This window comes from Macaca fascicularis, chromosome 7 (assembly GCF_037993035.2).
Source record: "Macaca fascicularis isolate 582-1 chromosome 7, T2T-MFA8v1.1".
In the NCBI taxonomy this organism is placed as follows: Eukaryota; Metazoa; Chordata; class Mammalia; order Primates; family Cercopithecidae; genus Macaca; species Macaca fascicularis.
The window spans coordinates 143,652,329-143,670,677 of record NC_088381.1 but is presented as its reverse complement, the minus strand read 5'-3'; the positions used below and the strand labels follow the sequence as shown (position 1 = coordinate 143,670,677).

The following is an 18,349-nucleotide window of genomic DNA, read 5'->3' as shown; positions in this document are numbered from 1 at the left end:
TAAAAAGTTTAGCAAAGATCTGGCCCAATTTGGTCAAGGGCCTAATCACAACTCACCATCTATGAGCAGGGGGTTGTTAATATAACGGGAGACCAGAATGTTTTCTTCCAGGGAAATCTGGTTTGGCTATTGAGTAAACAGAAAGAATGAAAGAATAGAAATACACAGGAATCCTAATTTACAATAAGGGAGCAAAGTTCTTAACCTTTAAAGAAATGGAAAACTAAAATTCTGGTTAAAGTTTCCTCCAAGGTACCCATATATTCAGTTGGCCATATAATATCACTTCTATAACACTATAGGCATCCAATTATGATGCAGGAAAAATAAATTTAAACAGTACCTCTCACATAATAAATACAGCCTAAATAGCTTTAAAGATGTGTCTATACATGATATTAAATAGTTACATGCTAAAAAAATAAGAGCCACTTTAAAAATAAATAAAAACTTGCTTTCTCCCTACTGTAAAGTAAAATAGAAATTTAAAACTACTACTACTATTCTTAAATGAAGGCTTTCATTAAGATGTTTAGAGAATTTACAGATCCACAATGGATCCCAGCATTTCTTCCATAAAATGAGATAGGTGTTTAATTGATTCACTTAAGGGTATTTGCTAAGCAACTGTATGCAAAGAGTGAATACAATCTTTTAAAGATTTCTTCAATGAAAAACAGTTGTTGAAAAACTGCACTGGGGATATCATGATGAAGATAACAGATATAATCTCTGCCTGGCAGATTTAAGATTCAGTAAATCCCTATCCCTGAAAAGTTTAATATTTAGGTAGAGGAACAGCAAAATATAGAATGTAAAAGAACACAAAGCAGCATTTCTATAAATATAAGATGTCAGGTTGCAAAGTTAAAGTGCAGACCAATCAGGTGGGACCAGTCAGGGAAGACTTGTCCTGGAAGAGCAGATGCAGAAATGAATGGCGAAGGCTGGGAAGTACATGGTGGAGAAGAAAGGAGCCCATCATGGGAAGATGGCATACATCAAGCCCAGTAGAAAGGAGGGTGGGCCGATTCATGGACCTGGGGCTAAAAGACTGAACTGGGAAATTATGAAAGACATGGTTAAACAATGAGGAGGGAGGGACCCCACTGGCAAAGGGATAGGTATGAACCCCTGGCAAACAGAGTTTATATTTAGTATGGTGGGAAGCAGGAAATTATTGTGGATTCTAGATTAAGGAAACAGCAAGATTAAAATATCTTGGGGGAAAAGAAAAAAAAAACACCTTCATGTGTGATTAGATAAAGCTGGAAGTCACAATTCATGTAGGACAAAAGAGCTCCAAAAGGGAAGTGGTAATGACACTAATTAGGTTGATCATAGCTACAGTAAAGGCAACAGAAATAACCATCAACATTTGCAGAAACAAAATTTAACAAATGTACTAAACATGTGGATGTGCCAAGTGCTGTTCTGAGTCTGTTCACAGGATTATTTCATTTAATCCTCACCCAACCCCATGAGGCAGGTATATCACCATCCACATCTTATAGATGAAAAAAGAATCAGAGGGGGTTAGGGACCTGCTCAAAGTCACGGAGCTAATAAGCAATAGAGCAGCAATGGAATCCAGACAGTCTTCCTCACAGGCTTTGCTTTTAGGCATTATTCTTACCTCTTCCCAATATTCTGCTCTCAAATTTAATTGCCCCCAAATTCAAAAGTTTGTCTTTATAATAATGCATTTCCTACCCTCAATACTACTGTTTCTCATATGATAATTTTGTGACCTATAACATTATACACAATCACTATGAGCAGCTGTGAAGTCAGAATGAGACTCCTCTCTCATTGCCCACTGCTGCTATCTCAAAGTCAGAACACAGCTTTCACAACCCATCTCCACGCATCACAGGAACACAATGACATTATTACTGATTCATCCCTAATGAACTCCATCACCCATACCATTTCCTGATTCCCTTACATTTCTTGATCAGCTTCTCATAAGTATTATCTCCGTTTTGAATCTGCTCAGTGAGAATTGATGCAATCACTGTACAGCTGCAGGCTATGTTGTAAACCTATACTCAAACAATCACAGCTGTCTTCCTACTGAGTAGAACCTATAGGCTACAATAAATATCTAGTCACCCAACTTTTCTCCACAGCAGAGAATATGCTGATAGTGGTCATCATTCCATGACACATCTAATGCCCATGCCCATTTCCTCTCCTCCCTTGCTCACCATACACATTTATCCTTTGAGTTACACGTAACATAAACCCTTACATTATTTAGGTAACTTTACTATGTGTTCTATTGTCTTTATCCCTCACTTCTATCTGCATTGGGAGTTAAACTGTAGGCTCCCAGAAGAAAAGAAAGGTTTGGGTGTAGTTTCTTTGCATAGCGTTACAGACTGAAGAGCAACTAAGAAAAACTTTTTGATACCTTCAAGCCTGTTTCCTTTTCATCAATCCCCAGTGAACTCATTTCAAATTATTTCAATTTAAAGCTCAAACTGCCTCCCAAAGTATGTTAAAGCTGGAATCTGAATTGCTGGGAAAGTTGGAAACACATCTTTCTTTTTCTGAGACAGTGTCTCACTTCTTGGTCCAGGCTGGTGTCCAATGGCGTGATTTCGGCTCACTGCAACCTCCGCCTCCCAGGTTCAAGCAATTCTCCTGCCTCAGCCTCCCCAGTAGTTGAGATTACAAGCACATGCCACCACGCCCGGCTAATTTTTTTATTTTTAGTAGAGACAGGGCTTCACCATGTTGGCCAGGCTGGTCTCAAACTCCTGGCCTCAAGTGATCTGCCCGCCTTGGCCTCCCAAAGTGCTGGGATTACAGGCGTGAGCCACCACACCTGGCTGGAAACATGTCTTTCTAACTGGACCTTAAGATTAAAGCTCAGGTATCCATTAAGTCACCGTAAAGCAGAATGGTATGGATTAAGAGTGTCTATGCTGGCATCATCTGGACCTGAGTTACAACCTTGACTCTACCACTTACTAAGGAAATATTAACTACCTCATAGGGTTCATATATGGATTAAAAGAGATTATGTTTAGAAAGGACAGTGGTAGGCTCAATAAACATTAGTTATGATTACTGCAAACTTAACAGAATATATGTGGTTCTAATTACAAAGTCCCACAGTTCAACAGCATTCATCACGACCTGCCACATGCCATTCTACTCAGAGTACTGAGTAGCAGTATTATGAAAATTAAGAGATACATAATAATTAAGAGAATTTCTCAAAAGCTTTTAAGGAGTGACAACACAGTAGGTACTCCCGAAATACTTGTTGAGAAATGAGAAAAACAGAGGAAACCTAAGATAAAAACATATAAGCAAACAGAAACAAGAGAGTACAGAATTATATTCACAAATATAGGAGGGACTGGAGTGACCTAACACTCTCCTAATACATGCAAGTCTCAGAGCATGTATCAATACTGTATTTACCATGGATCGTGTGTGAGACAAGGATGACTCAACTTGACTTCCATAATCAAATTCATACCTTATTCAGAAAACATCCATTCTTTCCCCTCCTTGATCTGAATATACTAAATTGGGAAAATACGGCCTTTAGCCATGGTTACTGAAGGAGTGGAGCAAACACAGCTCTGTTCCTTTATGCTGTATTTCTAGAGTTAAAGAGCACATCCTTATGAGACCACATTAGTCAACCAACCGAGATGCTTCCATCTATGGTCCACACTTCTCTTTTCAGTGCTACATAAAAGTGATGCTTTTGCTGTCCTTTATCCTGTTCTCGTAATGGTAAAAGTTGCTATTTGTAGAGAGTTTCCAAAAGGTTATGACTACTATAGGGAAGTTTTAATAAGTGGCCCTCTCACTCCAGTGGGAAGACAGGGGAAGATATTTCCATTTGGCCCTCACACCAACTCCATCCCCACTGCCTAAATCCCTCACTCGCTCGCATTAGTTCTGCCCCCAGACCCTCGCCGCAGCCTTCCCTCTCCTCACCCTCCTGCTCAAATCTAAAAGGAAAGCAGGCAGCAGCCTTGGAAAGAGTTACTTCATCCAGTTGGCTAATGGGTCACATATTCCATGGGAAAGGATCCAGGTATGGAAAAGAGGGGATGGTTATGCCTTTTGTGTAAGCAGAGAGAAGAGTATTAACAACATGGTTTGCAGGTCTGGGTAAAAGGTGGTAAAATTCCAGTTTCGGGGTGAAACGGGAGTATTTTCCCATTATGTCCGCATGTTGCCAGCTCCCCTCATGCCTCCTGGCATCTTCCCAGGCTTCTGTCTGGCACTTCCACTAAATACCTAAAAGAATCAGACTCATTCCAAAGCTTCACAAAGAGGGAGGGGGAAGGCAAAAGGTCCTGCCAAGTACTTTGATCTATGCAGGGGGTCTCAAGGGATTCAGCCCAAGGAGAGGTGGGAGGGAGAAAAAGGCTCTTACACAGCCTGCCAAACACATTCTCTAAAGACATGTCACCCCGTTGAGATTCGGCGTCCAGGGAAGAGTTAGGGCGCAGGGTTCTCGGCTCCACCAAGCAAAGTTTAACTTTTCTATCCTTTATGATGCTAGCTTTAAAATAACAAATCACTAGGGCAAAAGAGCATTCCAAAAGAAAAAAGTCCCAGATGAGCTGGGAATAGATCCTATTCTTTTTGAGTCATGTCTAAGAAAATAAAAAGCAAACTCGTACCATAGCTGACTTTCAACAAATTCCATTTGGCAGCTAAAACCCAAACCCAAACTAGTGCCGTCTATGAGATTCAAACAACACTGGAGCTCCTGGCACAGAGCTGAAGGAAAAGCTGTTGGAGAGGGGCCTTCATCACCAAGGTCAGAGCAGAGACAAGAGGAGACAGAGCCAAGGCATATGACCATGACCTTATGTCACAGGAGACTCAGGGTAAAAGGCCTCCAGAGTGGCCTAGGCCAGGTAACAGAAGTTGCAGCCAATGCCTGAGGCTATAGCAGTTGCTCTACCAAAACCAGATCCTGTATTTATTTGGCATGAAGGATCTGGCCATTATTGTTTATGGTACCGTTTTGAGTCCAGCCTGAATTTAAGGACTTTCCAATGTGAAAGATCACTCAGAAAGTTAGTTTCTACACATATGGCAAACAGCTCAATGTGAAAAGACAACTGGGGAATTTAAGATGGGGTTCTGGTCCCACATACAACTTATCTACCTACCCCTGCCCTTCCAGAGTTCCAGTGGAAGGATAGAAAGAATATTTTCAAAAGAATGAAATGATATTAAAGCTAGAAAAAAGTAAAAGGAGCCAGAAAAGTCCAAAAGAGATCAAAGTGATCTTCTCAAGGAAGCTCCTGCAAATTTCCAAGCTTGTAGTCAACAAACATGAAGATCAGGGATCAGCCAAGGAATCAGAATCAGATAATTAACAAACAGCATTTAGAACAGTGAGGCCAGTAGACATGTGGGTATAGAAATCTGATAGAGGAGACTGGAACTTGAGGCCACTTTATCCCCAATACACACAAAAAGGAAAAGAAAGGTAGCTCTGACCAAGAGGGAAATCACCAAAATCTTCTTCTACGTTCGCAATATGGCCCACTCCATTTTGGCAAGGTGGAAGGGGCGTGCTCCTCACCACGTCCACATAAAGCAAAGCCTGAGAGTCAACATGTTTTGCCCTTACATAAAATTCACAGTCAGCCTCTTCCAGGGAGAAGATATTAGGAAAAGAGTTCTACACAACCATGGTAGAAACCCAGACCAGCTGCCAGTTTCATTCAGTCTAGTCTTTTGTTCATAAATATGGTCCAACACATAAGGATCATCAAAACTGAGAAAATCCAATAGCAGGGGAAAAGACAATCCCAGTAAAATTCAAGGACAGAAGAGAATTTTTCAAAAATTTCCATTGGTATCCTCAGAAGGACAGGCAGGCAAACTGCATCCATTATGCAACAAAAGGTTGTTATTTGTAAATAAAAATAAAGCAAATCAGAATATGAGTTTCTGGAAATCAACCTGTGATATCCAATATAAAAATACAGTAGATAAATGAATAATAAAATGGATAAACTTCAACCTGTGATCTAGAAGATAAAGATGGGAAAATAATTAAAAATGAGAGAAAAGTTAACATGAAGGAAAGATCCAGAATGTCTCAAAAAAGAGTTCTAAAAGCAGAGACAAATAAGAGGATAGCTTTCCTTAAAGAAAAACACTAGTTTCCAGACTGAAAGTGCCTACCAAATGTCCAGGAGGAAGAATAAAAAACAGGTCCAGGCCTAAACACTGGTTAAATTTCAGAATCCCAAAATATGTCAGCAGCAGCAAATCCATATGGCTCTGCAGCAACTTACTTATTGCCTCCTTGCAGGAAAGAATTTGTCTGAAGGGCATAAGGCACAGTGAGAGACCAAGTTTTAGAGCAGGAGTGAACATTTATTAAAAAGTTTTAGAGCAGGAATGAAAGGAAGTAAAGTACACGTGGAAGAGGGCCAAGCAGACAACTTGAGAGATCCAAGTGCTTGTTTGACCTTAGACTTGGGGTTTTATACATTGGCATGCTTCTCGGGGTTTGTATCTCTCCTCCCTTGATTTTTCCATGGGGTAAGCTGTCTGCATGTGCAGTGGCCTGCCAGCACTTGAGAGGGGCCTCATGGGCAGTGTGTTGGCTGCAGTTGTGCACGTGCTCATTTGAAGTGTTTTTGCCTTACCAGTCGAGGGTTCCTAGAGGAAGGTCATATACCAGTTAAACTCCATCATTTTGCTTCTAACTGCACATGCTTGAGCCTACCCGTCCAACTCCTGAGATCTTATTGGGAAATGGCTAATCACTAGCTTCAGGTGTTTTCTATTATTAGGAGCCTGCCTTTCCCTGGCATACGCTGCTACCAATTATTATTTTAGAGAAACCAGTTTAACAACTGCCTGACCATCACCTGATGATAACCTGACACTCCTTGGTGGTGGCGGGGGCCCTCTCATGCCCGGCTCATGTCTGCCTAGCTACCTATCCTAACATCCTAACATTTCCCCCTTCCAGAGTTCAACAGTTTGTTTCCACTGAGTTTAAATGTTTTACTCAACTTACAGATAAAATAAAGAAACTGAATCATAGTTACTGAAGAGACTCTGTTATAAATGTTTAAAACATAAACATAAAAACTAATCAAACAAATGCGCAAGGGAGGGTGGGACATGATGTAAATGCAATAAATGCCAAACTGGGAATTAACAAATACAATGTAATGTCAATGAAAGAAACATAAATCAACTAAAGTTACTAACTACTATTATACGTCTAGGGAGTGAGACCAGTAGGGATTTTATTTACCATGTATATGTATTCTATGTAAGACAACTTTTAATGAGAATTTTGCAAAGAATCAAGATAATGATGGCTTTTGAAAAAAGAAGAGGAGAAATGAGAGGAAGAAGAGCAGAAAGAGGGAAGCAAGGAGGAGAAAGGAGAAGCAGCAGCAGTAGCGAAGAAGCCATACCAAATTGAGGTTCACTTGTTTGATAACCTTGAGAACAGAACCCACAGTTCTGCTCACAACAGACTCTAAACACATATGCTACCAATTAATAGTTGGTGTGTAGGAATTAACATCACAATATGCTCAAAGCAGAAAAGGTACCTCTGGAGTAACTGCTGGTGCAGAAGATTCCTGCCAGTAAGGCAAACAAGTCAACTCATACCTACCCTCAACTCACTTCTGAATGCAGATTTAAGAAGAGCACACCCGCTCTTAATGAAATGGAACTATATTAGCAACCAGTACAAAGGGTGAAGGAGGAAAGAACAAGTGAGGAAAGAGGTCTGCCATCTGCTGCATACTTACATTGTTGATCAGGTAGACGCCCCGCCCCCTAGAAGATGCCACTGGTTTTACTATCCAAGGTCCCCGGTCCTTTGAATATGAATCTGCTCAAAATATTGGGAGATAAAAAACGGAGGAAACGAAGAAAAAGAATGAACTTGAGTTTATTATATCAACTTTCAACAAGGGTTATCTACTCCAGGAACCCAAAAATATTACAAATTTCTACGTGTTGGGCAGTAACTAAAATTACCTATATTTTTGGACTTGCCTTAAAAATAAAAATAGAAGGAGGGAAGGAGGGAGGAGAAAAGAGGCCAGCAAAACCACTCCCATAATAATTTCTTCCACTATTTCCCCTCTTTCTTTTTTTTTTTTTTTTTTAAGGCAGGGTATTGCTCTGTTGACCAGGCTGGAGTGCAGTGGTGCTTCCATAGCTTATTGCAGCCTCAACCTCTGGGGCTCAGTCCTTCCACCTCGGCCTCCTGAGTTAATGGGACTACAGGCATGGGCCACCATGCCCAGCTGATTGTTTTTAACTTTTTGTAGAGATGGGGGTTCTCTATGTTGCTCAGGCTGGTCTTGAAATCCTGACCTCAAGCGATTCTCCCACCTCAGCCTCCCAAAGCGCTGGAATTACAGGCAGAAGACACCATGCCCAGCCTCCCCTCTTTCTTGAATGAGAAGATGAAAACAAAAGAAGGCAAACATCTGGGTGTTAGTCTATTATTGTCACAAAGAACCATCATGAATCCTTGAAATTCCTACCTCTGTTAAATAGAGGACCTCAGGCAAACAGTGTCAATGTAAGCCAAAATCTAGATCTTATAATACAGCTACTCTCCTTAAATATTTCCTCCAAGCTTATAAAAAAAAAAAAAAAAAAAAAAAAAAAAATTTGCCTTAAATCAAGCAATGTGCCAGTGGAGACGAAGGACAATCATTTACAAGCGATTAAAAGGTACGATGTGTCCTGTTCCTTTCCCAGGTTCAGCTTTACACTTTAAATCCCTTTGGATCATGAAAAGAGAAAGCAGACAACTGACACTAAGCCTCCCAGAGGCTTGCAAGTGGTCTGAGGAGAAGCAGCTCTGTCTTCCACTTAGGTAGTGTCAGAAGTCAGGGGAGAGAAGCAGGCTAGAGCTCTCAGTGCTGCTGATTCTCACATCCCAGACTGGAGAGGGAGCACTGGTGCCAACTGTGCCTCTTCCACTTTTGATGAAATACGTCAGGTGGCAGCAGTCGTTACTGTTTCAAAGCGAGATGGGCTGAAAGGTAAAAACTGAGAGAATTTTTTTTTTGGTATTTTTCTTCAATGAAAGAGGAGAGAAAGGGTAGTGTGGGGAAATAAATCAAGCAAATGCAAATGTTTCTGAGCAGATCTCACAAAGACTTCCTTTTTCCAAATTGCCTAGGTTGCTGTGCGCCAAGATATCAGTACCAGTTTATCTAGAATACAACAGTATAAACCTAAGAAAGTTCCCTATAGTTTCTGCTCCTCTGATTAGAGTTATTAAGAGGCAAGTCCTTTTCTAGGGCTCTAATATCAGAACAAGACTTTCAGACACTGGAGTCCTGAAGTTTTGCACACTTCCCTCTACACTGCATTTGGGCCTATACCAGGCAGGCCTTCAGAAGGAGCTCTCTAGGCTCAGCTCCTTTTCCCAGATGACTTGCCAGCAACTACTCGTCTCCTTTTCTTTCCTCTCCCTCTGACATGAGCCAGTCTCTTCAAGGCCTCCCAAACAAACTTGACTTTGTCAATGCCACAAACCATTTCAGCAGGAAGAAAGAAAGAGATCTTTTGTTCACTCTCCCCCATATTCCTCTGCCTTTTCCCTTGATGCAGAATTAACAGAATTAGAAAAAATTTAATGTGCCGCACAGAATTTAAAACTCTGTGAGCAATTCTACTTCTAGAACTATATCCTCTAGTTCTACTCACACATGTGTAAAATACTGCATATATAAGATTTTCAATGCTGTGTTATAACAGCAAAATATTAATTAAATACACTACAATGCATCTGTATGAAGGGTCAGCAAACTATTTTTGTAAAAAGCCAGAGAACAAATATTTTAGGCTTTGCAGGCCATGCAGTTTCCGTGGCAGTTATCTAAGTCTGCAGTTGTAGCTTGAAAGTAGCCACAAACAATATGTAAACAAAGGGGTGTGGCTGTTTACATAAAATTTTATGTATGAACACTGAATTTCATATGATTTCTACACACCACAAAATTTTATTCTTCTTTTGATTTCTTTCCAACCATTTAAAAATGGTCCTTAGCTTGTGGGACACACAAAAACTGGCAGAAGACCAATTTCACTCAAGGGATATAGTTTGTAGACATCGAATCTACACAATGGAATATTAAGCAGACACACAAAATAAGAATGTTATTAATGAAGTGATATGGAATGATCTTGAAGACAGCCTGTCAAATAAAAAAAAACAGTGCAGGGCAATGTATGTTATATATGCCCATCTGTTTATATACACACACAAGTTATTTGCTAGTAAATGCAAAGAATATCTCTAGAGAGTATGTAAAAAACTAGTAATGCTGATCATCTCTGGGGAGGAAAACGGGATGACTGAGGAACAAGAGGAGAAAAGAGACTTTTCACTGATGATTGTTTTGGAATTTCTTTTGTACCATGGGAATATATTACCTTTCAAAAAGTATAATTTATATAATTTTAAAGTCCTGCTATAGAAGACATATTTATAGTTATATATGACAAAAAAAATAAATTTCCATAAAGTGAGGCCTGAATATATGTATGTGTATTCAGTTTATGCATTTTTTTCACTTTGCCATTTTCCCCAGATACTGAGCAGACTGAACAGAATGCCTGAGCAAGAAGCTATTAATATTAAAACAAAACAAAAAATAACAACAGTTTCCAAACGTCACTCATTCAATACCTCTAAGTATCTAATCTGTGTCTATCAGTTTGCTAGGTGTGAGGCGCACAGTGATAAAAAATACAGTCTTTACCGTCATGAAGATTAGACTAGCCGAGAAAACAGACATTGAACAAGTAATTACAGACAATGAGAGTTATAAAAAGGAAGTACAAGGTTCTATAGAAATGTCTAAGAAAATGACCAGGCTAGTTATTAACAGGCTCACTCACAACTGTAATCCCAGCACTTTGGGAGGCTGCAGCAGGAGGATCCCTTGAGGCCAGGAGTTCAAGACCAGGCTGGCCAACATAGCAAGACTGTTTCTACGGAAAATAAAAAAATTAGCCAGGCATGGTGGTGCGTGGCTGCGGTCCCAGCTACTTCTAAGGCTGAGGTGGGCAGATTACTTGAGCCCAGGAATTTGAGGAGACAGTGAGCTAGGATTGCACTATAGCCTGGGTGAGAGAACAAGAACCTGGGGAGGAAGGGGAGGGAAGGTGGGGAGGGGAGGGGACAGAAGGAGAGGGGAAGGGAAGGTAGCGCAGGGTAGGGCAGGGTAGGGCAGGGCAGGGCAGGGCAGGGCAGGGCAGGGAAGGGAAGGGAAGGGAAGGGAAGGGAAGGGAAGGGGTCAAAGCTGTCTGGAGACAGTACCCTCTACTTTGTGAACTAGGCTTATCAGAAGTTAATGCTTTTGGCTGGGTGTGGTGGCTCACGCCTGTAATCCAGCACTTTGGGAGGCCCAGATGGGTGGATCACCTGAGGTCAGGAGTTTGAAACCAGTCTGGCCAACATGGTGAAACCCCGTCTCTACTAAAAATACAAAAATTAGCCAGGTGTGGTGGTGCACGTCTGTTATCCCAGCTACTCAGGAGGTTGAACCAGAAGAATTGTTTGAACCCAGGAAGCAGAGGTTGCAGTGAGCCGAGATCGAGCCATTGCAGTCCAGCCTGGGCAACAGAGTGAGACTCTGTCCCCCCAAAAAAATAAGTTAATGCTTCTTCTGGTGCTTCACTATGACTGAAATCCTAAATGTTCTTGAAATTGTAAATATCAAAGACTTGTCTTTCATGCTAGTCTTTTCTCCTTGATTTGTGATATTTTCAGAACAAGGATTGTTCTCTTTTACAGGTTCTAAATATGTGGGTAGGAAGCAAGAAAAATCAGGGGCAAAGGCCAGGCAGACTTGCTCAGGAGCCTCTGTTTCAGGATGAAGATGTACTAAACAGGTTCCCCAGTTCTTTCAAGTGCTTTCCAGTTCCTACAGTGGCAGCAGGCTTGGTCTAACAGAAACAGCAATGAACCTGGAGTAGAAAGATCTGAGTTGCAATTCTGGCTTTTCAAGTATATGACTCTAGAGGTAATGTGCTTAAATCATCTAGTCTTACCTTTAAAATGAGATTTTAAAAATTTAGCCTGATTTGCTAAGATCTCTTATAACTCTAAAATTGTAATTCTACATATTTACCCATTGCTTTGAAATCTAGTCATCTGTAATTAGTTGGTGGACATGAAAATTCACATGTTAGAATCATTTCTCAGTCTCTCTTACAACTAGAGATGGCCATAGAGCCCAATTCTGGGGAAAGTTTTGCTTTTATGATACTGGTATCACCCCATCTTCTTCTTTGTTGCTTCTTTCTTCCTTCTGCTTAGAAAGCTGTCCCCTTGAGGGGAATGGCTAGAGTTGGCAAAAGAGCTTTAGTCAGCGTCTTCAGGGTCACAGACCTCTAATTCTATTCTACTAAATACTGTAACTGGCAGTGATGGCACCAGGAGCCTAGATAGACCAGTGTACCATGTATTCCAACCCCTACACTCAAGTTACTGAGAATAGTTTGGGGAGTACCCAGGCTTTCACATCTCTGGAGACAGTGATTGGTCTCTAGGCTATATCTTTACAGGTTTTCTCTTATTAGAACAAAAAGCTATAAATTCACGAGACCACCTTGGCTGTTGTCTCTAGTGTTTTTAGGCAATCCTCATGTCCAATCCTTATCAGTTCTCTTTCAAAGGCCCTGCAGAGGCTATTTCAACCGCTTTCTGCCTTTTTAGACACCCACCCATTCCTAGGCCCCTCACTCCTGGCACAAGACCTCATCAACCTGTTCACCAAGAAGGCTAGGAATTTGTAACAAACCTATTTACCTGCTTTCCTCTCCATCTAAAATGTTATCTGGGTCATCAACTTAGTCTTATTCCTTCTCCTCTTTCAGGAGACACATGCCCACTTCTCTTTCTAATGCCTACCCTTCTACTTGGGTTCTTGATTTAACCCTCTCCTGCCTCCTCTGAGACCTCATTCCCTTGTTCCTCTTCAATCTCCCTTTCCTCTCTGATTCTCTGTGGTGCTGCTTCTTTTTTTCTCTCCCTTAGTAATCACATCCATCTCCATACCTGTAGCTTCCAGAAACTACATCTCTGGCCAGAACTCAAAGCTGCTCTTACAACTGCCTACAAAACACACTACCTGGATGCCCCATCGAAATCCAAATCCATCCCTTGTCCAAAACGTAACATTCCTCTTCCCCTTTAACAGCTCCTCCTTTGCCTTCCTGGTTACATTCCCTGGTAAAAAACCCAATGGTCTTCCTAGCTTCTCATACTCAAACCTTAGGATGCCTCTTTGACCCCTGCCTCACTTCCCATACACAGGCAGTCATGTTTGTTCTCGCACTCTTTCTACTCATACCTATCCATTTTATCCACATCACTGCAGTAACCTTCAAAGAGATCACCATTTTCTTCTCTCTGCTTCTGCCAACTCATTTCACATAGTTATTTTTCTAAAGGCCAGTCTGTTTATGGTGTCCCTTTCCTTCCAAAAAAACTTCCTACTGCCCACACTCAAGCACTAGAGGGCCAGAACATAATACTATTAATTAGTATTATTTTAACTAATACTAATTAATAGTAGTTATTAATAACATAACTACAACTTTAGTTAGTAGTTAAACATAACATACTAAAAGTAAAATAGTAAAACATAGTAAAAACATAGTATTAATATAGTTAGTAAACATAACTACTACTAATAATACAAACATAGCCTGAAATAGGAAATAGTATTAAACATTTATCAAGCCACCCCTATCAGGCACCATCCCAAGTGCTTTCCACATATTAACCTACTTAAATATCATGACAACATTATAAGGTCAGCACCAGCAATACTCCCATTTTATAGATGCGGACATTAAGGCGCAGAAGTTGGAGTAGCTTGGCTAAAGTCACATAGCAAAAATTTCCTTAACTACAAATTTGCAGCTTTGAGTGCATTGAAGCTCAAAGTTCATTCATTTAATTAGAGGTCTATGTGACCCACTGCAGAGCCATCTGTGGGCAGACAATGAATTGCCAACCAATGGCCCCAGCCAGAGCAACAAATGCTATTAGATAAATGGTGAAGCAGGCGTTCCTGATGAACTGCTGGTCTCCTCTGCCAAAATATGGAACAATTCACTAGGTGACCCAGAGAGACTGGCAAGCCTAACAGGTTAAAAGAATCAAAAGTCAGGAAGTCTAGAGATAACTCTCTCTTTTCTCCATGCTACTTCTTCTATCCATAAAACAGAAATAGTCTCTTTCTTGGACTTCTTGGGAGGAAAACTGTCCTCTCTGTGCGTCTCACCTGATGTTCCTCATGGGAGAAGTGACTTCTCTCACACTGGTGCTACTGGGGAATGGTCACTGCATGCACGCTGCCCAGTGCCATTAGCAATGAAGCAAAGAGATGAAGAGCATGGCCTCTGAAGCCAAACTGCCAGTTTGAACCCTAACTCTACCATTTGCAAACTGCGTAACTCATGGAAAGTTTCTTAACCAAACTGTACCTTAGTCGCCTCATCTATAATACTACCACAGTAGAGGTGCCACTTAAAAGAGTGCCTACCAGAAAGGAAACATTCAGTATTAGTTATTACCACTGTAATTTGGACTTTCACAAGAGACCTGCCTCACATCTCATCTGTACTCATGTCTCTTCTGTGCACTAAGCCTAGTGAGTCAGGCTCTGCCCCTGTGGAGGAAAGCCTGAAACCAGCCCAGTGCCTCTGCCTGGCCTGGGTGGGTAAGTTCATAATGATGCAAAAGAAATAAGAAGCCCACTTTAGATCTGGATCCAGGCCATGTGTTTCTGTATCACTTTACCAGCCATACAGCTGACACTTAGATGCCTATTTGGCTCCCATGTGTATTTTTTTTTATTAGTCTGAACTCAAAGGGGAGAGAATGTGACTAACTTGTAGCTCCAAACCCTAACATCCAAAGATATGTGATATCTCTACTCCCAGAGAACATAAATTACACAAGACTAGAAATCGAGGCTGAAAGAACGTTTCTTAAATGGCAAGGGAAAAAGGGATACTGAAAAGGAAGCATGTATAATTCATATGTAGGAATATAAAGTATCCTCACAGGCCAGGTGTGGTGGATCATGCCTGTCATCTCAGAGTTTTGCGAAGCCAAGAGGGGAGGATTCTTTGAGCCCAGGTGTTCAAGACCAGCCTGGGTAACAGAGCGAGATCCCATCTCTACAAAAAATTTAAAAATTAGCTGAGCCTGGTGCTGCACGCCTGTATTCCCAGCTACTTGGGAGGCTGAGGAGGAGGGATCACTTGAGCCCAGCAAGCAAAGAGTGCAGTGAGCCGTGATCGTGCCACTGCGGTCCTAGGCTATAGAGGGAGACTCTGTCTCTCTAAAAAAAAACAAAAAAAAATCCTTACATAGGCACCAAGTCATCAATAGAGAGAAGGGACATCAAGCAAAAATACGTAAGGGGCATGCTTATATGATGCCAACGTGTCCTTACAAAAATAATACTGACAAGTTTATCGAGCATATCAGAATAAAAATAGTTTTTAAAGTTACCTCTGCAACTGTTTTACTAAAGAGTCACAGTTGTCTAAGGATTTGGAAAGCCCTGATTGGTTGACACCTTGAGGCGGCTTTTGGGGTAAATATTCCCCAGGTTCAGTTGCTGGGGACTGGGGCATTCTCTGTCAAGCACTTACTACAAAATTCCGCGTACTCAGCTGGCAGGAGGAAGGTCTGGGGGAGGATGTGAAAAGCCTTGAATCCATGTGTATGCTGCATTCGAATAATGTTTTTGTACAGTCGGTCCTTCCGGGTAAGTTCATAAGACCTAAAAAATCAAATAAGTAATTCCATTCAGTAAACCATGACTCAGAATTTTCCTGTGCACATTCTAAAGAGTTAGAGTTCACAGTCTTAGACCAGTTAGTGAAGACAGTATTATATCCTAAACATATCACTGTTAATCCAAAGGCTTATTAATCATTTTTATCAAATGGGTTTTTTGGTCAGATTTTTTTCATTAAGATAAAATCTCCATACCATAAAATTTGCCCTTTTTAACGTGTAATTCTATGAGTTTGGACAAACACATACAATTATGTAATCACCACCACAATCAAGATAAACAACAGTTTCAACATCCCAAAAAGTTACCTCAAGTCCCCCTGTAGTGGACCCTCCCAATCACCTCCAGCCCCTGGGAAAACATTCATTTGTTTTCTGTCCTTATAATTTTGCCTTTTCCAGAAAGTCAAATAAGTGGAATCGGACAGTGTGTATCCTTTTGAGACTAGCTTCTTTCATGGAGCACAACCCATTTGAAATTTATCGTTGTTGTTGTATGTATCAGTATTCTGTCCCTTTTCTTGCTCAGTAGTAATCCACTGTATAGATGTACCACAGTTATCCATTCACCAGTTGAAGGCATTTGGGCTGTTTAGTTTTTGGAGATTATGAACTGTTTAGTTTTTGGAGATTATGAACAAAGTTGCTATAAAGCATTTCCATATGATTTTTATATGAATGTACGTTTTTGTAAGTTTTACTGTAAACGTAAGTTTTTATTTCTTTAGAAGTGGGACCACTTCGTTGTTCAGTAAGTTGTTTTAGTTATTTATTGTTGTACAACAAATTACCTTAAAATACAGCAGCTTAAAATCACGATAAATATTTATGACCTCATAGTTTCTGGGGCCAGGAATGTGGGAGTGAGAGAGCTACATAGTTCTGTCCCAAGGTCCTTTATGAGGTTACAGTCAAGATACTGGCCAGCACTGCAGTCATCAGGCTCAAGAGCAGATGGAAAACCCAACTTCCAGATGGCTCATCACTCATATGGGGCTGCCTGCTTGCAGGAGGCCTCAGTTCCTCCCCACATGAACCTTTTCATAAGGCCAAGTGCCTTCAAGATGTGATAACTGGTTTCTCCCAAATCAAGTGATCCAAGAAAGTGAGCAAGAAGCTGTAATGTCTTTTACAATCTAGTCTCAGAAGCGACAGTCACTTCTGTCATATTCCACTAGTTAGAGGCAACTCACTAAATGTAGTCGACACTCAAGAACAGAAAAATTAAGCTCAACCTTTAGAAAGCAATGTCAAAGAATTTATGGACACATTTTACAATCACCACATAAGTATATGTTAAACTTTATAATAAACTGCCAAATGTGATTCTGAGGATATTGGAAAAACAAGCTCCGTTTCTCCTGCTATATTCTGAGATACTGAGGAAAAATCAGTGTTTTTCCTACTCTGTAATTTCAATTCAACATAATCACTCAACACTGTAGACACCAAATGTGTGTGGGGTTTCCCCACACACAAAGCAAGCAATCTTGCAGTGGGTGTCTTCTAATTCAACTCAATTTTGACCCTACCTACCTGGAGATAGTGTCAGTTCCCACAAGTTGAAGGCTCAGTCCCACAAAACTGCCTCCCACTTCCAATGCCAATAGTAAGCCCCAAGTTGTTTTACCTGTGCTTCTAACCACCTGGCTATAAATAGGGGTCCCTACAACTCCCTCTTTGTGTTCAATTAATTTGTTAGAGCAGCTCACAGAACTGAGAGCAACACTTATGTTTACTGGTTTATTAAAAGGGATATTACAAAGGATATAGAGGAAGAGATGCACAGGGTGAGGTATGAGAAAAGAGGCGCAGAACCTCTATGTGCTCTCCGGGCACACTACTGGCCAAGAATCTCCACGTGTTCTGTTACCCAGAAGCTCTCCAAACCCAGTCCTTTGGGGGTTTTACGAAAGCTTCATTACACAAGCATAATTGATTGGACACTGGTGACTAATTTAGCTTTCAGCCCCTCTTTCCTTCCTGGAGGCTGAGGTGTGGGCTGGAAGTCCTAAATCTCTAATCACACCTTGGTCTTTTCTTGTAACCAGTTCCCATCCTGAAGCTACCTAGGGACAGCCAGGCACCAGTTAAGTCATTAGTATATAAAAGGACACTTCTCACTCTGGAGATTCCAAGGAGTCAAGGAATTATATGTCAGGAAACACGAGGAAGACTAACTACATATTTCACAAGATCACAGTTATCCAGAGTGGCTATACCACTGTGCATTCCCGCCAGCAAAAGTATTCCAGTTGCCATGCATCCTGGCCCACACTCAGTGTCTTCTGGTTTTTGTTTTTAGCCATTCTAATGGATATATTGATACTTCGTATAGTTTTAATTTGTATTCCATTAATTACTAATGCCACTGAGCATTTTTCATAAGCATCTTTTATTTGCCATCCCTGTATCTTCTTTGGTGAGGCATCCATTCAGATATTTTACCCATTTTGAAAAATAAAGTTGTTTGTTTCCTTATGATTGAGTTTTAAGAGTTTGTTATATATTCTG

The 18,349-nt window shown here is 40.8% G+C and overlaps 1 protein-coding gene across 49 annotated transcripts in view; it reads right to left on the bottom strand.

The window, feature by feature from the left end:
* TTLL5 (tubulin tyrosine ligase like 5) overlaps positions 1-18,349 on the bottom strand; it is a 291,003-nt gene that overhangs the window by 246,912 nt on the left and 25,742 nt on the right. For 44 of the 49 annotated variants that reach the window (XM_073997878.1, XM_073997882.1, XM_073997883.1 and 41 more), the window contains exons 6-8: positions 15,688-15,818; positions 7,788-7,870; positions 57-126 (exon numbers count right to left, since the gene is read on the bottom strand). In XM_073997878.1, coding sequence (XP_073853979.1) covers positions 57-126; positions 7,788-7,870; positions 15,688-15,818 — 284 coding nt within the window. The remainder of the gene's footprint in view (positions 1-56; positions 127-7,787; positions 7,871-15,687; positions 15,819-18,349) is intronic. The other 5 variants (XM_073997904.1, XM_073997908.1, XM_073997903.1 and 2 more) reach the window with 1 other exon arrangement.